We start from the raw sequence: 24,067 nt of genomic DNA on the forward strand, positions 1-24,067 counted from the left end.
AAAAAAAAAAAAAAAAAATATCTAAAAATGTACCTGTAAGTACTTAATCCGAGCTGCAAGTGCAGAGGAATTACTACAATTTTTGCTCCTTGTGGCATTTAGGTAGCATTTGATAGCATCCTGAGGCTGATTGCAGGATTCGTAGAGTGTACCCAGATCCATCCAGGCTGCAGCATGGCCATGATCCAACTGAACAGCACATATATAGGCCTGCAGAGCATCCATAGGCTGATTCTGCTGTTGATACAGCACACTAATATAACGGGGGGAAAAAAAAAATCTAAAATAAAGCTATATTTCAAGGCAAATTCAAGATACTACAATATATTTCCAAGCACCTTTAAAAAAAAACAAAAAAAAACTTTTAACGTGACTTAACACTAATATAGATTTAAAGACTCATGTCAGATATTAAAAGAGGGGAATCTAAAATTAAGAAAAAAAAAGTACATCTGTATAAACGTTAAAATCAATTACAACTGGAAACTACACATAGCAAATTAAAATGGCATTAAAGTCACAAATCCCCTCCCCTCCCATGCTGCTATAAGGACTTACCTTCAACAATGCCTCTTGATGTGATTATCTTCTTCATTCCACTCTTTTCCAACAGTCCCTCCAGTGCTGGTGCCGGTCTTTGATCCAACGCAGACTCCTCGGGACACACTGTGTCTGTCCAACGTGCACGCTCCCGGCTGCTTACATTCACCTCCACTCTGTCTATCCTCTTCTCCCTGCCGAAGATCTCTACTGTGCATGCACCTGCCCCATCATCCTCATGGCCCGTAAAGAAACTGATCTACAGGCGGAGCGAGCAGCTGAGACGCAGCTATTTACTTATTTGGCAACTATTTTTTTTTATAAATGTTTTTGCATATATCTACTGCTTGCTAGCAGTAGATACATGGGGGAAAAAAAAAAGTGACTTTAATACTACTTTAACCCCTTTGTGACGGGAGACGTACAGTGTACGCCCCGTCACAAAGTGGCTATATGACTGGCCACGTACACTGTAAGTATAAGCTTCTTTCTTTTATTAATGAAAGAATGAAGCCTTTACATTCAGATACGGTTCGCTAAACAGTGAACCCATATCTGACAGCTGAAGATAGCAGAGAGGTAGCAGTGACCCACCTCTCTGCTATTCGTTTTGACAGCTGTATAGCCTGGCGGATGTTAAATGATACATTTCAACCACAAGATACAAATGTATCTGAGTGAAATGTATCAGTTTTGATCATCTAGGACCGGTCAAGGACCTTTAGTGAGATCTGATTCTGACATGCTGTCAGGATCAGTCTCTAAGGTTATTAATAGCTGTTCCTAAGTTTGGAGCAGCTTAATAACTAAAAAAGCTAATTTATCATGCAGTCATAGTGATTGCTTGATAAGTCATTTAGGAAGAGAAACTAAAAACTAAATCAGTCATGAAGGGGTTAAAGTTTAATATAAAATGAAAACTGCAGCAACAATTAATTCATTTACACACTCTTACAGCCATATTGCAATACATTTAAAAAAACCTTAGGATTCTGAGGTTTTTTTTTATTTAGAAATTTTAAATCTGACATGTGGTGGCTATATAATGGTCCTGGTTTCCCTGCATTCTTCTGCATATCAGGGTGCTAGATGTATGTAGATCTAAGAGACAGTAAAATATGATTTTTGTCTGGCCTGTAAAATCTTTTTCTTGAAGTACATTACAGTACACAGGATGGTAAGGGTGGTATTTTTAATCACTGGTTATGCTGCCACCTTTAGGAGATTGGGCAATAGAACAACAAAGCTGAAAGGACAGCCCAGTAAAACCCCACCCACTCCCAGCATGCCTCAGTTTTATCAGCAAGCAATAGGAGTGGATCATAAGGCCTATGTCCTGCAATGTACACCAAGAAAGTGATTTTACAGGTAATACACAAATCCCATTTTCGTACATTACAGGACACCCATCTTGCAGAGGTGATGGCTACAAGAACCATCATCTTGTCATTGAGTGTAAGGAGGGGAATGTCTAATTGATTCAAACCACAGTTTCTGAAGCACAGAAAGGAACCATATTAAGATCCTGCAGAGTCACAGGGAAACAGAAAGGGAGAACTACGTGGGAGAACATGTACAAAGGTCTTAAAGCATTAGAGACCAACGATCTCAAACAGAATGGAAAAAGGGCAAAAACCTAATCCTTCATAGTGCTGAGAGTCAAACACTGGTCCAGACCCAGCTGCAGGAAGGAGGTGGAGGCACCAAGATTCACAGCCACAGTGAAGCATGCCTCTTATAGCCCTTGGGAGAGGAAGACTTCCTATCTTTTAGCATCAAAGGAATAGCATAAATTATGGCTAATGGAATGGCTTCGAGTCTACCATTAGGCAAAGTACTCTCATGCAAAATTGCAGAGTAGGACAACCTCTGGAATGGAGTATTTAAATCAGAGACCAGAGTTTCCAGATTCGCCAAACAATGAGTCTTTTCTTGCAACTTCAGAAGGCTCAGGGTCCAATGCTCGGTGGCTGTTAGCTTGCAAGCCACAAAGGTCAAATCAACTGTAGAATCATTGGTGTGGACATGCACTTGTGGCTTCTGTGATCAGCAAAAAAACTAGATGACCTTGGCCATACATCTTGCATGGCCATGGTACAGACCTCAGCCGAAAGGGCAGAGCATGCTGCCACACCTGACAGAGATAAGAGTATACTTTGAGCCGGGGACAACATAACTTCAGGCTGCAGAAGCTGGCACCACCAGTAGGAACACTGCAAGAAACCCAAGAGTAGTTAGCCGAAAGTGAGCTGAGGGCACCCAGTACAGCAGGATTGTTCCAGGGGTAAATGCAAGTAAAAATTTGGTCCTTACTGTATAGCAGACAAATAATTTTGCTGAGCATTAGTCTGGAATACTGTGGCTGTATAGACTTTTTAGGCAATAACACGTGCTCTAAATAAATTGGCTGATCAACTCAGCCTGCCTGGGGTACATGACATGACCTGCACTATCATGTTTGGAGTGCATTAACTTTTCAGACAGGCATGCAGTTTATTACATGTAACATGGCTGGTCAGAAGGAGCAAACTACGTAAACGAAGGAAAAAATGATAGGAAAATAGATTTTTTAAATGTTTTGCAATTTATTACCAATTAAATATATTTATGACAATTTACTACAAATTTAAGTATCATCTATCCCAAAAAAAAACAATGTCTAATATATGTTGGGTAGCGAAACATTGCCTATATTCTTTTTTGCACTTGGAGCACTGGCACACTTAGTTTACTTTAATTGAACCCCTGATGTAACTTTGGTCGTGGCCAAACATGTTGGGTGTGGATTGTAGGGATTTTTTTTTATATTAAAGGGAGCAAGTGAATATATAAGAATGATATTTAGTAGGAATGAGAGCAAACAATACAAACTGAGAAAGGGGAGTCGGAAATAAAGAAAACAAGCAAAGCAATGATCGCAACCTCCAACTAAACTGAGATACGTGCATGTAAAATAAATGAAAGGAGACTCAAATATGTTTTAAGTAGGATAAAATAAAAGTTACATTTGACAACTCTAATGAATACACAGATAATGTACGCCATTATCACTGCACAGTTTGGAAAGATTTAAAACCCTCAAGGTGGAGTGAAATATTTGCAAATAAATCTCCTGAAAATTGATATGTTGGGTAGATCACAAAACCTAAAAAATACAACGTAAGGAACAGAGACATCACCGAAATGAAACAAAAATGTAGCTTATTTGTGCATCACTGGGCTGTAGATCTTATCTCTGAATTGGTGCCAAAACTGTCCTTCCTTCTGGAGGGTGGCTACTTTTGTTCCCCATGATCCTTGTGTGTGTTGTAAAGTAGGCACCACTCCAAGCTCGCTCCTGTGATACACTACAAGCGCTTGTTTACTTTACTAATTTGTACTGAAGTTATAGTTTATCACAGGAGCGAGCTTTGTGTGGTGTCTACTGCACAACACACAGGGAAAAGTAGCCACCCTCCAGAAGGAAGGACAGTGTCGGCATGAATTCAGAGATGATTTGAGGATCTACAGCCGAGTGATACACACATAAGACACATCTTTGTTAATAGTTAAAGGTATCTTGAAGATCTCCATAAGGAAGGACAGTATTGGCACCAATTCAGAGATGAATGCTACATTTCTGTTAGTAGCTGGGGTACCTGAATGCATTTTTAACCACTTGAAGACCAGATGTGTAAACCCCCTTTCTGTCCAGGCCATTTTCAGTATTCAGCATTGCAGTTCTTTGACATTTTTATTATTCAATTTTTTGGTAAAATATAAAAGATGGGGTCACGTCGTGTAAATAGACACCAAACATGTCAAGCCTTAAAATTGCGCTCGCCCGCAAAATTGCAAAAATTGGCCATAAGCAACGCTTTAAAAGCTTTTACCGCTCATCAGTTTAGTGGGTTTTTTTGTTGTAAATTCTTTATTTATAACAGCTTATTTTACATAAAACAAGCAGACAACTGCAAGTGTCAACAATGGCCCGTCAAGGGCTGAGAAAGATGCGCACATATAACACACAGACATATGTAGGGCACAACAAAGGCCTGTCAAGGGCTAGGGGTGTTTTCCATGTACATAATGCTGACAAGTAACTGCGGGTTACGTCAGAGGCCCAGTGTGGTCCGATTATAGAAAGAAAAGTGTGCATGCGATACATTTCGCATTACAGGTATAACAAAAAAAAATAATGTGAATGAGGGAAGGGGGTTGGTGATATGGTAGGAGCCGCATGGTTAAGGGTGTCAATCAGACTCGGGGGATGCTGGCATTTCCACTTAGGTGTAGAGTGGGTGAAGCAAGTGGGATCAACAGTCAGTGGTCTACAGTTTATCACCAGGGTTAGGACTCAGTAGGAACTCGAAATGGCATTCCTACAGGGTCTTCATATGGGAGACGGAATTGGGCAAGGGCAGCAGAGGGGGGGGGGGATCAGAGGTCGGATGGGGACAAAACATGGTGGGGGCTAGGAGGGGGGAACAGGAGCAGGGAGGTAAAGATTGTATAGAGTTTCACACATCAGAGCCCTGACGTAGGGCCATATAGGCAGGGGAGTAGAGGAAGTCTATCCAGTAGGTGGCTCTAAAGATATATATCTTGGATCCGATCCAGCCATTGATGGACCACAGGGGGTTCGGGGTTCCTCCAAAGGGCTGGGATACAGGCCCGGGCGGCATTGATGAGGTGGCGCAATATGGAGCATTTGTAGGTTTTAATTGGGAGGGCAGTATGGTGTAGCAGGAAGAGGGCCGGATCCCGTGGCAGCGTGGTGTCCGTGAATTTTTGGCATGGACTTGGTCCCAGAAAGTTTGTATGGTTGGGCACGACCAGAATATGTGCGGCAGGTCTGCGGAGGGGGCGTTACACCGCCAACAGGTGGCGGGCGTTTGAGGGTACATAGAATGGAGGGCCTTGGGCGTCCGGTACCACCTGGTAACCAATTTGTACCCTGCCTCTTGGTACTTGTTGCTAATCGACGATTGATAAGAGAGTGTTAGCAGTTTCCTGCTGTCACCTGGGTCCAGCAGAATCCAAAGGTCCTCCTCCCATCTCTGTAGGAACCACGGTGTCGTTTCAGGAAAGTCAGATATGAGAAGTTTGTAGCAAAAGGAGAGGACATGACGGGCCTGGCCCTCTTGGTCGCATTCACGTTCCTATGGGGTCAGGGTCCTAGAGAGCTGTGAGGGAGGAGGGAGAGACCGCAGGAAGTGGGTGAGCTGCATGGTTCTCCACGAATCCAGGGATGAGGAGCCCTGCCGAGTGGGCACCGTAAATCCGGAGGGCCATGAGGGGCCAGCCAAGAAGTGGAGTGCCCTGAATTTGTTTGTGGTGCCTAAGGACTTGAAGCGTGCGTCTTCGAGTCCGGGTGGAAAAGATGGGTTTCTCAATACAGGGGTCATGGGTGATTGGGACAGGGTAGTGAAGGCGGATCTAACCACCAGTAAAGTGGGCATGATGGTGGGATGCGAGCGAATGTCGGGGGGCAAAGGGGAGTCCCGGGAGCGGTGTCCTAGAAAAGGTTTGTTCAAGGCCAGTCCAGAGTCAAAGTTTGGTGGCGGCACCAGTCTACAATTCGGGATAGGTGGACTGCGGCATAGTATAATCGAACATCTGGCAGGCCCATCCCACCAGCCTGTTTGGGTCTGCGCAAGATATCGTATTGAAGTCTGGGGGTCTTGTTCGCCCAAACGGAGGAGGTGAAGAGGGTTTTCAGTTTCCAAAAGAAGAACGGGGGATCTGGATCAGGAGGGCTTGAAGTGGGTAGAGAATGCGAGGGAGGATGGATTGTTTAAGTATATTACACCTGCCCATCCAGGAGAAGGTGCCCGTTGCCCAGGTTTTGAGTTCAGAGGCGATTGCGGCAAGCAGCGGGGGGAAGTTAAGGGACAATGTTTGCGAGAGATTTCTCATAAGTTTAGTGTTAAACAGTGATTGATGACCCTAGAATTATTGCTCTCACGCCAACATTTGTGCGGCACAATCGTCGTTTTCGAAAGTAAGCGCACCGAACGCATGTTTGCATGTGTGTATGTGGGGGCGGGGGACTTTAACAATTTTTTTTTTGTGTGCGACTAATTTTTTTAGAACTTTTTTTTTTTTTACACTTAACTTTATTGCTTGCAAGCCCCCAATGTGATAGCCAATTTACGTCACAGGTCTTGTTTATGGAGACACCATGGGTCTCCAAGAACCCCAATGTCACCTGGGGAGATCTGCTTAACCAGCTTCTGTAGCTGGGAATGACAGCTGGATGAGGAAATAATGTAATATACATATATATTGTGTATTGATCTCCGGTGACAGAGCCGCCTGCTCCCACTCGTGCTGGGTGCTGTGCATGAGTGGGGGGCGGGGAGGAGCGTCATAAAACGCCCACCCGCATCTGCAAGGTTCCTGCCCGGCCTTTTAAATCCGGCCAATGGACGGGAGGGGGTTAAGGTTTAACTCCTAAGTTTAGTGTCACTTTAAAGCCCTGCCACAGTCATACATAACCATGAATCTTGAGAAGCGGGGACAGATGAACTGCAGCAGTTCTGGTCTAGAAAATTCTGCAGGTAATTCCCCAGACTTGCTAGCCTGACCAGAAAAGTGCAGCCCTGCATGAAATGGAGCACAAAAGTCTTTCAAGAAGGGGTCACGTGAGCTGCCGCAGCTCCCAGACATGAGCCTGAGCTCAATAGCAGAGTTCTGTGTTAACTGAAAATAGAGGGAAAAGTCAGTGTTGACTACAGGTCCATCACAGAAACATTAGTAAAAAAAAATCTGGGAAAATCTGTTTTTTTACATTTTTGTTTGAAAAGAAATACAACTTTTCAATTTACACAGCTTTTCCTGATTACTAACAATGGCAAACTAAACAACATTGTAAACGAGATCCACCTGCTTGCACAGGCATGTTAGACATATGCTTAATCTAAAACTACGCTTTTTACCTAGCTGAAGAACATTCCAGGATTTAACTTATTCAGCATGAATCTACCAGCCCTGTTGGAAAAACTTTCAGGATTTAATATAACTGGCATTGATTTACCAGCAGCTGTTGATGGTAGAAAAATCCTCCAAATGAACAGAGAACAGCAGAGCTGAAGAAAACATCTCTCCTCTCCTGAACAATGCCTGCATCCAATCAGATTATTCAGCTATTTTGAGATCCGGCGAGGCTGACTAGCAAGATACTGAAGTTTGGCCCAGTGGGAGATTCCTCCATCCAAACAGTTTAGCGCAGATGGGGAAATCTGTTGCACTTTTTCCATCCGAACATAGAAAATCTGCAGATAATCTATAGGTGTATGGCCAGCTTAAAATTCTTAGGATGGTAGCAAAAGCAAAAACTGAAGGCCGCTCATAGAAGCGGAGAATTAGTTATCCTGGGCTGGCCTACCGTTTGTTTGCCCCTGTTCAAATCGAAGGTTTAAGACTGTGTCCCTCAATAGATGAGCAAGGACATTTTTGGTTTGTTTTAATATATATATTTTGAGAGCAATTATGTTACTTATCCAGTTTAGTTGCAAGTTGTGCTTAGTAGAAATGTTAATGTTTTAATCGTGAATTTTATTTTTGCATAACATGCAGTTTGCCAACATTACAGTGCTCTTTAAAAATATAATAGGATAGGTTATTGGTATAAAAAATAAAAATAAAGTTGTTTCAAGGACATAAAAAAATTAATGCAACAACCTTTAGGCGTGAAATTGCATAGCTAGCTGAAATCCAACAGAACCACATAAAATATATTCACAGTATAGATGAGCAACACATACCCTATTGAACACCATGTGTCGGCACTCGCTTCTGACTTATCAATAGATTGCCTGTAGGATATAAAAGCATCCTGAACCTTCCCAATACTGGAGTAGCACCTGTTAAAGAGAGAGCATGATAACTATATGCAAGAAAGTAATATTCTATGGCAAATGTTAAATTTTTACATAAATACACTTTAAAAAAAAAATTCACAGGTTAGGGTATGCATTTAATCGATAACCATTAAGGCCCCATTCACACCAGAGCGAGTGCGGATAAGCGCGGCTTCCGCACAATTTTTTAAAAGGTGGTTTTGAAACGCAATTCAAAACTCCCAAAACCGCACTGATCAGCGCAGTTCCATTGAAAGCTGTACACAAACCATGTGCTGATCAGCAAAAGAAAAAAAGCCCAGGGTGCAATCCAGGCGGGAGGCGGTTCGGATTGTGTGGTCGCATGAACTGTCCCCATAGCAATGTATGGGATTGTTCATGTCGGCGGATCCGCTCGGCCCAACCGCCCCAGTGTGAACGTGGCCTAAAAGCGTTTGTTAATTTTGTGATGTATGTATCGCTTCTTACAACTCAAAAACAGCTTTCAGCAACTAGGGTTGACAAGACTTAAGTACTGGCTTAGACTTATATATACACACACACATACATATACACACACACACACACACACACACACACAGGTGAAACTCGAATAATTAGAATATCGTGCAAAAGTTCATTTATTTCACTAATGCAACTTAAAAGGTGAAACTAATATAGAGATAGACTAATTCAAGCCGTGATTTGTCATAATTGTGATGATTATGGCTTACAGCTCATGAAAACCCCAAATCCACAACCTCAGAAAATTAGAATATTACATGCAATCAATAAAACAAGGATTGTACATAGAACAATATCAGACCTCTGAAAAGTACAAGCATGCATATGTACTCAGTACTTGGTTTGGGCCCCTTTTGCAGCAATTACTGCCTCAATGCGGCGTGGCATGGAAGCTATCAGCCTGTGCACTGCTGAGGTGTTATGGAAGACCAATAATAATGCTTCAATAATGCTTCAATAGCGGCCTTCAGCTCTTCTGCATTGTTCGGTCTCATGTCTCATCTTTCTCTTGGCAATGCCCCATAGATTCTCCATGGGGTTCAGGTCAGGCAAGTTTGCTGGCCAATCAAGCACAGTAATCCCACAGTCATTGAACCAGGTTTTGGTGCTTTTGGCAGTGTGGGCAGGTGCCAAGTCCTGCTGACTTAGACACATACCATTTACCTAAACATTGTTGCTGACCAAGTACACCCCTTCGTGGAAACGGTATTCCCTGATGGCAAGGGTCTCGTTCAGCAGGATAATGTGCCCTGCCACACTGCAAAAATGGTTCAAGAAAGGTTTGAGGAACACAAGTTTAAGATGTTCACTGGCCTTCAAATTCTCCAGATCTCAATCCAAACCGAGCATCTGTGGGATGTGCTAGAAAAACCAAGTCAACTTACAGAACTTAAAGGATCTGCTACTGACAGCTTGGTGCCAGATACAGAAGCATACCTTCAGAGGTCTAGTGGAGTCCATGCCAACGGGTCACGGCTGTTTTGGTGGCAAAAGGGGGACCTACTCAATATCAGGTGGGTGCTCATAATGTTATGACTGATTTGTGCGTGCTGTCTGCTTACAATGGGAAAACAAGGCCATTCAGCAGTTTCCATGCAGGAGTTGAGGCACACACCTCTCCCTCTGGAGTGAAGGCTACCAGTTGAGGAGAGCCAGATATCAATGCATTCTGTCAAAAGATGACACTGTGGTCGAGATTAGCACTTTCCACATCGTGCAGCATAGGGATCAGGCCACTCTGTCAGAGAGAACGCCAAAATCTGGCTGGAGATGGGGCCCTACCACATCAGAATGATGTCCAACGTCAAGATAGATTTCCTCGTCAGAGCAGGGACCAACTGTTTTGGGGAACCAGACAAAAGCCCCAAGGTAAAGGGACACCACTGCAAGTGGAGTCGCCTGGATGAGAAGGAGTGACCACCCCATTCACCCTAAGGAACTGGTGGGTCACATCAGGGACCTGTTGGTCCACAACGACCATCTGGATGTCTCACCTCAAGTTGAGGATACCAGAAATAGAGGGGGAGGCTGAAAATCAAAAAGAGTCAACAAGTGAAGAGAAGCCTATGCTAAAAAGGGTATTCCCTCAACATCCTACAAGTCCCTAAAGAGGAAGGAGAGGGAATTCCCTAACAGTTAAGGGCCTAATGACCCACAGGGAGTAGACTTCTTCAGCAAGGGTTTAAGCTAAACTGCCTCACCCATTCCAACACTAGACACCTGAGGGGCACCATCTGGTCGAAGCTTGCAGGTATCCCTCAAGAGGGAAGATCGTTTAGGCGTTCCAAAATGGGGATGTCGGAAAAAGGCACAATAATCAAGTGCTATAAAAGACAGCAGGTGCCTCCAAAAGGACACTTGAGGGAACAGGTCCTTGACCACTTGAAGACCACGCGTGTACACCCACTTCCTGTCCAGGCCATTTTTCAGTATTCAGGGCTGCAGTACTTTGACTGCCATTTATTCCGTCATGCAATGCTGTACTGAAATTAATTTTATACATTTTTTTGGGGAGGCTGGAGTTTGGCTACCCCTGGTCTAGACCAACAAACTGGTGGTCACACTTGCTGATATTGAACTAATCAAGGGCAATTGATGGCAGCACCTGGCTGCTACTTGGCCTCTTAATTCGTATGGATGCAGTAAGGGTGTACTTAGTTTTTCACATAACGGCTCCATTTTGGCTTAATGTGTGAAAAATAATGCGAACATAAAATGTCATATATTGTTGATCTAAAACTGCATTTACCTATTTTAAGACATGCAAGAACCAGATGATTTTATTTTGCTCCGACACCATGGATCATGGAATTTAATCATGGTGTACTTTCTTTTTCACACAACTATAAATGTTACACAGAACATTTATAAAATTCAAAAATATAATGGTGCCTAGACCATTTAAAAAAAAAAAAATGCATTGGTTCAATATTATATCCTATACAACAATTTACACTAGGGATGCACTGATACCGGTATATCCGTACTCGCTGATACCAAATACCGGAAGTGCCATTCAGGAAGCCAAGCAGCGTGTAATGACTCGCCACCTGGCTTCCTGATTACGCGGGAAGCGTGTAAAGACTCGCCACCCAGCTTCCCGATTAAAAAGGGAGCCGTCCCATGCTTCTTGTCACTGTGTGACGAGAAGAAAGGAGCCGGCTTGCTGGCCAATCATGGAAGCCGAGCGCTGTGTATTGATGCGGCGCCCTGTTTCCTGATTGGCCAGGAAGCCGGCTCCATGCTCCCTCGTCAGTCAGAAAGCCGGGCCCTGCATCATTACACGGCGCCCGGCTTCCTGATTGGCCGGGAAGTCGGCTCGTTGCTCTCTCGTCACAAGTGACGAGGGAGCACGGAGCCGGCTTCCCAGCCAATTTGGAAGCCGGGCAGTGTGTGATGACGCGCTGCACAGCTTCCTGATACAGGAAGTATCGGGCTAGGCATCGGAGCATTTGGGCGAGTCCGAGTACTCGCCCAAATACTCGGTATCGGCACAGATACCGATACCAGTATTGGTGCATCCCTAATTTACACCATACAAAACATACAGCCACCACCAGACTTCAACAGACCATTATTAGAAATTACATTCCTGAAAACAATTAAATGAAGATACAAAGCAAAGATTACCTTCCAAGGAAATACCAGGACTGACCAGAGTTGGGATCGGCCTCTAATGATTTCTGGAGATACTGGATGGCATAGCTGGCCTTTGTGGCTTTATCTCCCAACTGATCGACAGTGTGATGCATCCATCCTATTATATGATAATACAATTATTCTCATTAGGTTTTCATACTAAAATATATTTTTAAATAGCACCTCAATAGCACTGGCCTCATTTAATCCCCTATACATCAGAAGAAAACAGCACAGTAAGCTAAACTGACACAAATTAAAGAAGAACTCAAGGTTTTAAAAACGTACTCATGCAAAGCGGCTACCCCCATACTGCAAGGGTTAAGTGCTTGTTTTTACACCAAACCCTGGGGAAGAGGAAGATATACTCACCTGATCCCCCAGTCCCACCAGACTGCTAGACCTGTCCCCACAGCCTCTTCTCCCCTTGGCTTTGGTGTTCTAAGGCCCCTGACGTCATCCCATCTAATGCAGGTCCACTGACTTGCATTAGACGTGAGAAAACTCCACAGCCAGAGTGAAGGGGGGGAGAGGTGAGCGCTGACTGAGGATCAGGCGAGTAAAACTGCTTTGCTTTACTTGACAAAACAAAAATTACTGGAATTCTTTACATTTACCTATTGGAGGATTTGATCTTAGTAAGCGGATTTTCTCAAAACGTTACAGCACTGACAAAAAAACAGTTTTTCTTTAATTAGCATCTGAGAGGGGTGATTGGATACTACACACAAATTACACATTTTTTGCAGATAAAACAGTTCACACACATTTTAAATGTGCATTTTTCACTGTACTTGCACTATCATTACACCGATGGTCATATTTGCTAAACTGTGTGAATGCATTTGCAATTTCTTTGTAATAGTTATAGTTAAAGGAGAACTATGGGGTCAGTGTTTTTCCCCATAGTTCTCCTTAGGGTAACGGGAGGACACAAACTAGCATCCTCCCGTTACCCTAAGCTCAGTATACCGCGAGCTACAGCTCGCGGTATACTGAGACGCCGCAGCCGGAGCGGATCCCGACGTAGATGACAGCTGGCTCTGCCTATCTAGAGGCAGAGCCAGCTGTACCCGCCCCCTCCCCCGTCCGTTCCGCCAGTCAGCGCTGGCAGATCGGAGCGGGGAGAGGGGAATACAACCCCTCCCCCTGTCACGGCAGAGAGCCGTGACAGGATCAAGAGGTGAGCGAACGCCGGTATGTGTTCGCTCACTTCCCGATCTACTGAGCCGACCTGTGACAGTCTCATTGTCACAGGACGGCTAGAACTATGAGGTGAGTGGAAATCACTCATCTCATAGTTCTCCTTTAATTATAGCAGTTGAGGAAGCAGCCCTAAAACCTCTACATAAATATATTAACTATGGTAATACTCACCAAAATGTGTATTTTCCAATCTGCAAAAATTAGGATTTTTGTACCTTTCTCGTCCTTTGAGGAACACAATTGTGACTATATTAAGCAATGTAGGGTTATACTGCTTCCTATAGGAGAAACGGGCAATAGGCAAAGAAACTGAAGGCCTGTCCTTTTAATGTTATAACTCTGTCAGGGATGGTGGAAGATGGGTCCCTGCAATAACATATCTGGCCAATCTGGTAAAGGCCTCGAAGCGTCAGCCAGCAAATGAATGAGGTCGGCATAGCACACCCTCGAGGCCTATCTAGAGCAATGAGAATGACCATGTCCTTGTTTTTGATCTCGCAAAGCAGACAAGGCAAAGACTTCAGTGGAGGAAAGGCATAGATCAGGGCGTACTGATCCCACTGAGCAACCAAGACATCCACTTCTTCCACCATTGAATGACCAGCACTGGTTACAAATCTGTCCACCTTGTTGAACCAAGCAGCTAGATAATCCACATACGGCATCCACCAGCAAATACATGTCCTTAAATACCTCCAGATGGAGAGATCATTCGCCCAGATCCAGACGTTGTATGCTGAGGCAGTCCATCTGCCAGGTTTCCACCCCAGGAATGTGTACCACAGAAATCACTATGATAGAGTTCCGCGGAGAATAAGATTGAATCCCCTTCATTGCCGTCCAAGGGAATGGAGAAACTTCCAGGATTTGATATTATCCAGCATGAATATATTAGTACTATTGGCTGGCTGAGAAACTTCCAGGATCTTAAACCGCTGTTTATAGCAGAAGTCAACTAAATATTACAGCAGAATTTCTCCTGTAGGCAGCCGTGTAAGCCTACATTGCTCAATGTTGGCAGAGCTGTGTCCCTCAATGGACGATTGAGAAAAGCTTTATTTTCAATAATAGATCCACAACACGAAGGGAAAAAAATATTTTTGCGCTTCCTCCGAGGACACTGTACAGTGTAACTAAGCTTATTCTATCAAGCAAAAATTTAAGGCGCCTACACTAAGCACACTAGCAGCTTTGGACAAAGTTGATGGACCGTTTACCTACCACTTTGGTTAATTCTTCTTTAGCATACACCTCTACACTAGCCAATACATTTATGTGTTTCTCTTTAGCTCAACTCGGATATTCTTTTAACCTCTACATGTGCCCTATTACACATCACTGAGCTTGAAAGAGAGTACCGATTATTTATCAGGTTTGAAGACCCAGGTAGTTCACAGACATTGTCGAAAAAACCCTTTTCTCTGGTGTAGCTTTTACAGAGGCAGTTTATGGTTTAATGTGAAACTCACTAATGATTTATAAAGTAGTATATTTTTAAGCCGACATTCACACCTAGGTGTGTCGTGTTCACACAGATTTGTTCTGTGTTTGCCACATGTCCCCATTGATTTCAATGGTTTCCTATACGTGCAGCAAAGCAGCTCATGTAGTAATTTGCACGTCACATGGTCCGCGCTTTTTGGATCAAACGTTTGTGTTACATTTAGGATGGCTTCACATGTATGTTTTGAGAGCAAAGTATAGGGCTGCCCTAATGCAATGCATATAAACAGGTAAAATACCACTAATGCTCTGCAAAGAACCAGACCGGTTGGAAGGGGCCCTGATACTTTGCCAACAGGAGCAACTATATAATCCCTACAAGGCTATGATCATATCGGCTCTGGATGCAAAAAAAAAAGAGGGAATCAGAAGTAAATGAAATATTGAGGCTCGCATGTAGAAAATTTGAAGTATACAGGGCCATTCAGCTCAATACACCCTTTTTTAACTAGGTGGTTGAGGGGGTGTTCAGAAGGCATTTAGCACACATTCCAAAAGTTACAATTCTGAAAGACGTGTAAAAATAGTTTCGCTGAATTTCATATTATGGTCAAATGTCATGCAGAATAAAAATCTAACACATTCAAATGATTTAAGTTTCATCGTTACTTAACAGCAAATAAAAAAACAAACAATTTCTTCAGTAACAGTGATGCAGGGACAGGAACGCACATTTGACCAGAAAATTGTTCCAGAAGACATTACATTTTTTTCTTACCTAACTGCTGTAGAACAGTAGCCTTTACTTGTGTAGGAAGGTTTTCAGTCTGCAGAAGTTGCTCATATGCTTCTTTTGCAGAGTGGTACTTTCTCTGTTAACAGAAATAAGAAGGGGTAAGAAAAGGAATATTAAATGTGGAATACATACGGCATTCTATGAATTACATGAGCTGGTGATCAGCTTGCAAATGTATTCTCCTTAATGTGCACCTGAAATAAAATGACTAAAAAAAAATATATAAAAACCCTGTTAAATACTGGCCCTTACTGGCCCTTAGCAGAGCCTCCAGTTGGGTTACAACAAAGGACTGGATCTGCAGGAGACAGGTTCCGATAATCCATGTTCTGCCCCAATCAATTTATGCACAAGAAAACAAATTTACATTTTGAAAAAATTGAAAAACAATATCCATCCAGGACTGATTTCTATTAGTGATGCTAACAATTTAATAACAGTTTGTGATTATCTAGCTGTGTTGACTTTAGGTATAATAAGGACTCCTATAGGGCTGCAACAACTAAATCGATTATAATCGATTATTGAAAAAGTTGTCAACTTTTTCAATAATCGATTAATCGGCTTCCGATCAGTTGGCCCTGTTCACAGCTCCACACGCTGTGCACCGCACCTCCTCCCCACCTCACGCTCGCCGCTGCCAGACTCGCATCCACATTCCACACGCTGCACCTCCTCCCCGCCCACCCACATCCACGATCGGCACAGAGACGGGGGAGATGTAGTAAGGAGGAGCAGGTGTGGAGTGATGACAGCCGCCGATAGACAGGTCCGATCCCAGAAGCAAGTTGCTGGAAGACTGCTCAGGTAAGCCTGCACTTCCCTTCCCCCCACATGGTGCTCTATAATGTATTGCTGGGATTTGTATTCCTCTATCGCTGATGGTACATTGTGCTGTATATTATATATAGGAATACAAATCCCAGCAATACATTATACACTGTATGTATAATGTATTGCTGGGATTTGTTGTACTCCTTTATAGCTGGTGGTATTCTGCATTGCGTTGTATAGGGGACTACAAATCCCAGCAATAATATATTATACAGCGCAATGCGGAATACCACAAGCTATAGAAGAGTACAACAAATCCCAGCAATAATACATTATACATTGGTGCAATGCTGAATACCACCGGCTATAGAGGACTACAAAACCCAGCAATAGTACATTATACAGCGCAATGCAGAATGCCGCCAGCTATTATGTACTATTGCTGGGATTTGTTGTATTCCTCTATAGCTGGTGGTATTCTGCATTGTGCTGTATAATGTGCTTTTGCTGGGTTTTGTAGTCCTCTATAGCCATTGCCATTCTGCATGCATTGCTGTATAATTTTACACTTTCCATTTCACTATATTGCACACCACACTATCTTTTTTTTTTTTTTACTTCCACCGGTCCAAGCTTGCTCCTGTGATGGACTACAACCTCAATACAAACTAGTAGTCCCATCACTGGAGCCATTTTTTAAACTTTATTTTATTGTTTATCCGATTAACCGATTAATCGAACTTAATAATCGGCTAACTAATCGATTTTGAAAATAATCGTTAGCTGCAGCTCTAGACTCCTAACAGTCGGCAGTGTATATTAATGTACACAGATGTTTCCCATCTTGTTGGTTAATCTCTGCCTGATACGTTCCTTTTCTATAACTCTATGTAGAAAAGGGAATGAGTATTAATGCACATGCATCAATAACAAATTGTTAATAACAAAACACGTTATTAGATGATCACGACACTTTACTGCTTAAGAATCTAGGCTTCAAAACCTGTCCTTGGAACAAGAAAACACAACAACCATGAGGTCACGTGTTAAACGTCATGCCTTCCACCTTTGGGCTAAATCCAAAGGGTATATATTTTTCACCCATTGGTAAAATGGAAGGTGCATTATTCCACACAAGATGTGAAATATTAGAAGCAGAGTAAAATGAAAACATGAATTAATTGAGTATCACCCAACATTTCACCTGTGCTCAGCACTCTAGCTTTACTAAGGTAACTAAGTTAGTCAGGGGTTGCTGTAGAGAAACTGTGCAGTGGAGCCTTCCTAAATTGTCAACAAAGGAAGTCACTTCATTCAAGATTTTCTGCCTGCAGGAGCCTTATGTACCCAAAGTCAGAGTCAAAAAGACTAACCTGCACCTAGGTGTGAAGTGTGTGCACCTCGAGTTTCCTGCACCTGCTTGTAGCATCTGCTTCCTTAGGCTGGGTTCACACCTGGGCGAACGGAATATGTGCGTTAGACACGCGTTTCTACCGCGATATGCGGTAAAAGAGGCGTGCGACAAACGCGCGTTTAAGAGGGCTATCCGGCTGTAACCTTATGGATACGCGCGGCAAATACGCCCCAAAGAAGCTCCTGTACTTTGGGCGTAGGGCATTTTTCAGTGCGTTCCTACGTGCTGTAAAACGCCCAGGTGTGAACCATGCCCATAGGCAATTATTGGTTTTCACATGTTGAGCGTTTTACAGCGCGTAGCAACGCGCTGTAAAACGCCCAGGTGTGAACCAGACCTTACACTTAAATGTCTGACCTTTCTGATTAGACAAAACTACCAAGTTTAATCACCTACTTGTGTCATGGTTTGCTTTCCCTTTCTGTTAACCCCCCCCATCCTTCCTCACACGCATTCTTACTGGCAAGTGCAGCAGAGTATGTGCCAATAGGAATTTGTGGAAGGCACTAGCAAGTGAGCGTGCAAGCTTTAACACTACCAGATAAGAACGGTCTGAAATTCAGGCATAGCAGGAGGACTGCATACTGCTGCATTTCTGTTATGCCTGAATACTGGACCAGCCGTTAATGGCTTCCTCTCAGTCAGTGCTAGTTTTGGTACACTGGTCTTCGCTGCAGTATGATACAATGAAGGGCTTGCTCTGAAACTGTCACTGCTTTGTCAGCCTGGACAGTGGCAACCTCCAACACTGGACCTTGAATGTGTCAGTTAAGCAGGATTCTGCCAGGTTCCCTTTAATGAGGAAGAGACTTACCTGTGTTTCGTACAAGTGAGCAATGTGAAACTGAACTGCAAACAAAAACAAAAAAACAAAAAGAGAATTAATTCCTCTGTACATCTGATATATTAATGTAAAATAAGCAGGAATACCAATACAAGTATCTAGTGATTACAATACTCTTGCACCTTGTTATGCGGACATATTTCCACTGGACTTTACTAGGGCTGCAACAACTAATCAACATAATCGATTATTGAAAAAGTTGTCAACAGAACACAAAATCATCACATAAGTCCTTGCTTCTGAAGGAGCTTAGAAACTTATGTCGCTACCACATACACACTATTATAACGGAAAGATATTATGGGCTTAAGCTCCTAACCTACCAGTTTGTTTTTAAATTGTGGGAAAGAACCTGCACACTTAAAAGGAAAACCCAAGAGAATATATGCAAACCACACCAATATTGGCTATCATGGCAATCACCCACAAACTAAGCACTACAATGAAAGACTGTTAACCCTTTCAGAACCTAATATCTCAGCTACAGTACCTTTACCCACTCAGCGTCTGCTATCAAACTATTGTATCTGCATTATTTCCTTCTTTCTGCCAGCAATCCCTAAGAATAATTCTGCTTCTCTGTATATTACATGAAGGCACATGAAAGTCTCGGTCCTATTGATTTGCTCTGATTAGGTTATTTTGTTAGCACATTCTGTTCATTTTAATTAAACATCTCCTCAAACCACTGCCATGTAAAAATGCTTACACTACAGCAAATATAAAGCTGAGGTAAAGCAAATATTTCAAAAAGGTCAAAGCTCTTTTTTCTTTTGTATGAAGATACATTTGCAAATCAAGTAAGAAAAAAAAACACATCACTGCCCTATATTTAAATGTCTGTTGGCGAAGAACAATTTAGGAGAGATAGTGCTATCTTTAGGTGGTCCTCTGGCTAAAGATCCCTTCCTTGTCTAAAATACACAATCACATATCCTCACTACTTTTTTTTTTTTTTTAGCTGTAGAAGACAGACACAGCCCCCCCATAAGGTTCAAAATATGGAGAACAGATACATGCCAACTATGCCTGCCCAATACGAAGAAAAAAAGAGGAGTTGCTTGCTTTAAGACGACTGCGCTGAACACCAACAAATGAATAATGCAATTAAAGAGACTACCCTTAACAGAATGGCCTCATACACAAAAGGCTAAGAGCAAAATAAAATGACACTTACTTTCAGCTTTGGACAAAGTGCAGGGATTACAGTCAATCAAAGCCAACTGAAAATGCTGTGGGAAGAGACAAAATGAGAGTTTTAGTCAGTGCAATATTTCTTAATAAAACCCAATTAACTTAACATACACAGTCGTTATTGAATTATCTGTTTTAAGCATTGGTAAAAAGGAGAAGGTTGGTACCATTAGGGATAATACATAATGCCTGGAATTCTCAAAAATAAAAAAAAATCACTGAAGACATACTAAGATCAAGGTTGTTTAGCACAGCAAATCAAAAAACGCACAGTGTAGGATATTATTCCTCAAGAAACGAAACTGATCTAATGGCCAAAATAAAAAAAAGTCAGTAGGTTTGCAAATGGGGTGGTGGTGGTTGTGTGGGTGATAGTGTTTAGAAAAATAAATAAAAATACGATGGCAAATAATTGATCTTTCTGCATTCATACCTGTAAATTCATTCATCCTTTGTGTATTGATGCACATGCCTAGATCGTGCAGCTTTGGGACTGTTACCATGGCAATGTTACTTAGGGAATTTGAAAAATCACCAAATATGAACTAAATAATAGCACAGAGATAATGGCAGAACATTATGCAAATTAACCCACCACAACAAGCAGCACATAATCCAATAGTACAATTACAAAGCAAATGCAATGGTGAAATGAATTCTATGAAAAGACAATACAAAATGTGTGCTTGGAACTAATTATATTATCAAACAACTGACCCCAAAAAATAAAGCTATGCAAATAATAGAAACCATGAAATAAATATCCGAGAATGTAAAAGGTATCAAAAGCAAATGTTAAACCTACAAAAAAAATTACATTTGTGTACATAAAGATTTAACAATGCATGTTAAACGATCAAATTACAAAAAACCCACAACAGCTTTTTTTGGATACTGAAAATACATACACGTGTCATTAAAATGCAAGGGACAGAAAAGCAGCAAGGTTGTCTCAGGTATATTAACAACCATAGGCTGAATAACTAGATGTCACAGTAAAAAAGAAGCAATAAACAGATGTGAGAATACAACATTTCAATCCAGTGCTAGAGGATGAACGACACTCACCAATGATGAAAATAAGGAAAAACCTTGTTAATTTCAAAATCTCTTGTCTACAAAAGCAGCAGCAGCTAGAAAACATCTGCACCTCATACAAATATTGCGGTACTGAAGCTGGCTATTGCTGTGTGAAATGGTTATTATGCAGGAGAGGCCACTGCAGTTCAGAGACGACACACAATACCTCAAGGCAGACAGCAGTCTATAGAAATTCAAACCCACAGTAAGAGGATTTACCTAGAAAGTGCTGCCCTGAATTTTAAAAAGTCATAGTACTTGGGAATAGAAAGCATGTATATCTAAACCAAAAATAAATCAGGTATGGTCTATTTTAGATTGTAAGTGTACCTTACTCGGAATTCTATACATAGTCACGTTTGTCTATATTATACACACACTATCTTGTCAAAAATATTGGACCACCCCTCCAAATCATTGGATTCAGGTGTATAAAATCAAGCACCTAGGCATGCAGACGCTTCTACAAACATTTGTGAATAAATGGGGCACCTTCAGGAGCTTAATGAATTCAAGCGTGGTACCGTATAGGTTGCCACCTGTGCAATAAGTCCATCCGTGAAATTTCCTAGCTACTGAATATTCCACGGTCACCTGTTACTGGTATTATAACAAAGTGGAAGCAACTGGGAACCACAGCAACTCAGCCATGAAGTGGTAGACCACGTAAAATGACAGAGCGGGTCAGCGCATGCTGAAGCGCACAGTGCGCAGAAGTCGCCAACTGTCTGCAGAGTCAATAGCTACAGACCTCCAACCTTCATGTGGCCTTCAGATTGGCACAACAACAGTGCGTAGAGAGCTTCATGGAATGGGTTTCCATGGCCGAGCAGCTGCATCCAAGCCTTACATCACCAAATGCAATGCAAAGCGTCGGATGTAGTGGTGTAAAGCACGCCGCCACTGGACTCTAGAGAAGTGGAGACGGGTTCTCTGGAGTGACTAATCACACTTCTCTGTCTGGCAATCCGATGGACGTGTCTGGGTTTGGCGGTTGCCAGGAGAACGGTACTTGCCTGACTGCATTGTGCCAAGTGTAAAGTTTGGTGGAAGGGGGATTATGATGTGGGGTTGTTTTTCAGGGGTTGGGCTTGGCCCCTTAGTTCCAGTGAAGGGAACTCTTAAGGTATCAGCATACCGAGACATTTTGGACAATTTCATGCTTCCAACTTTGTGGGAACAGTTTAGGGATGGCTCCTTCCTGTTCCAACATGACTGCGCACCAGTGCACAAAGCAAGGTCCATAAAGACATGGATGAGCAAGTTTGGGGTGGAGGAACTTGACTGGCCTGCACAGAGTCCTAACCTCAACCCAACAGAACACCTTTGTGATGAATTAGAGCGGAGACTGCGAGCCAGGCTTTCTCGTCCAACATCAGCACCTGACCTCATAAATGTGCTTCTGGAAGAATGGTCAAACATTCCGATAGATACACTCCTAAATCTTGTGGACACCTTCCCAGAAGGGCCAACTCAATATTGAACCCTACTGACTAAGACTGGGGTGCCATTAAAGTTCATGTGCGTGTTAAGGCAGGCGCCCCAATACTTTTGGAAATATAGTGTACACACACACACACACACACACACAGTATTGCAATTTTTAAAGCAGTATTGAAAACTCCCATTTTTCTCCCAATAATGAATCCAAATCAAACAAATATACATTTTCCAGCAAAGTATTTCTTTACATATTTGCCTGAACACTCACAGTCATCATGTTTCTGAACAGCTCCAACTCTCTCAGCTCAGCTTCCCTGAACTTGCTGTCCAGTACAATATCAGAAGGGACAGAGCAGTCTCCAGCAGCTGTCCATCTACTGGCTTGGAGAAGGGAGGAGAGAGGAGAAGGGGAGTGTCTTGCTCTGCTGTGTCTGTGTATTTGTGGTGACACAGCTTACTAGCACACAAAATTGTGGCTCCATAGGACCCTGCAAGGGAAAGGAATCACCCTAAAACAGGATATCAGGACCAGCATTCAGGGGGATCAGCTGATTCTGCAGGAAAATAAAACTTTTAATCAAGAAGAAGCATCCATCAGCAGTTATTTCATCAGCATTTGAAATAGCTCAAAAACATTTTGACTTTAATATCACTAACACTGCACATACCAGTGCGTACATACAGTTGTATGCATAACTTGAGAGAACTTTACAAAAAGTACAGCGCAAAATTACTTTAGATAGTTTACTAAAATATTTGTCTAAAAGTAACCCTGTTGCTAGATCAAGGAGCTCTAATGACCGAGTCCTCTAATGATGTAGAGATTGATGGCTGGAACTACAGCAAAGAAATTCAGGACAAACTGACTGTCATTGACAATGCCTTGTGATAGCCCACTCCCTCAAGCAAGGTATACTTACTGACCAGCGCGCCCTCACTGCCTCTCTCACCGGAGGGAGGTCACACGATACCCCATAGTCAGAATCCCTGCTCCATGAGAGCAACGGAGGGGGAGACGGAGACCATGTTTGGATCGATAATCATACCTTGCTGGAGGGAATTTCAGGAGACACTGTCATTTTGAATGAACAAAGTAACCATGTCTCTTCAAAGAAACAAACTAATAGGTAAAATGGCAAAAACCATGGCATCTGCCAAAGCAGATCCTGATTGTTCAAGAACACGATTGAAGCGGTAAAATGTTTATGTTTTCAAATCTCCAGTCATGTTCTATTTTCATGACAACATGTTTAGATTAAGGAGACAGTATAAATGCTGAGGTATAATCCCAGCACACATTTGAACAAAGGAAGCCAATCAGATGAGGGGTGAAAAGACTTCATCAAAACAAGTAAAATGTGACCAAGTACTACCATCTCAACATCAAAGGTATATAGGCGAATTTAGTAATCATGCAAAACCAGCCCTGCACAATGCATGTACAGGTGAAACTCGAATTAGAATATCGTGCAAAAGTTCATTTATTTCACTAATGCAACTTAAAAGGTGAAACTAATAATATAAAACGCAGGGTACTCAAGAATATTGATACACAAAGGCAAACTCCAGTCCGCTATTAAAAAGCAATAGTTAATGCAGTCATGTATTTTTTTTTAAAAAAACCTCTCCAAATGCACCCTAAGTACAGCTTTATTTGATAGACACCGTGTTCAATATCTCTGTGCTTACTGCACTGACTATGCAATGCACTATGGGATATTACATAGATATCTTTATTCTACAGGGTTACAAAGCTATACACAGGAAATTCCACTGAACCGTTTATACTGTGCCTCCAAGTAGAAAAGAAAGAAATCCACTTAAAACAACAATATAAACATGTATGA

At 42.3% G+C, this 24,067-nt stretch overlaps 1 protein-coding gene across 5 annotated transcripts in view; it reads right to left on the reverse strand.

The window, feature by feature from the left end:
* KDM6A (lysine demethylase 6A) overlaps window positions 1-24,067 on the reverse strand; it is a 104,693-nt gene that overhangs the window by 39,737 nt on the left and 40,889 nt on the right. For all 5 annotated transcript variants that reach the window (XM_018565803.1, XM_018565802.1, XM_018565799.1 and 2 more), the window contains exons 7-12: window positions 19,681-19,735; window positions 18,474-18,508; window positions 15,454-15,547; window positions 12,018-12,144; window positions 8,289-8,387; window positions 34-253 (exon numbers count right to left, since the gene is read on the reverse strand). In XM_018565803.1, coding sequence (XP_018421305.1) covers window positions 34-253; window positions 8,289-8,387; window positions 12,018-12,144; window positions 15,454-15,547; window positions 18,474-18,508; window positions 19,681-19,735 — 630 coding nt within the window. The remainder of the gene's footprint in view (window positions 1-33; window positions 254-8,288; window positions 8,388-12,017; window positions 12,145-15,453; window positions 15,548-18,473; window positions 18,509-19,680; window positions 19,736-24,067) is intronic.

This window comes from Nanorana parkeri, unplaced genomic scaffold, assembly GCF_000935625.1.
Source record: "Nanorana parkeri isolate BGI_ZX_2015 unplaced genomic scaffold, ASM93562v1 scaffold888, whole genome shotgun sequence".
In the NCBI taxonomy this organism is placed as follows: domain Eukaryota; kingdom Metazoa; phylum Chordata; class Amphibia; order Anura; family Dicroglossidae; genus Nanorana; species Nanorana parkeri.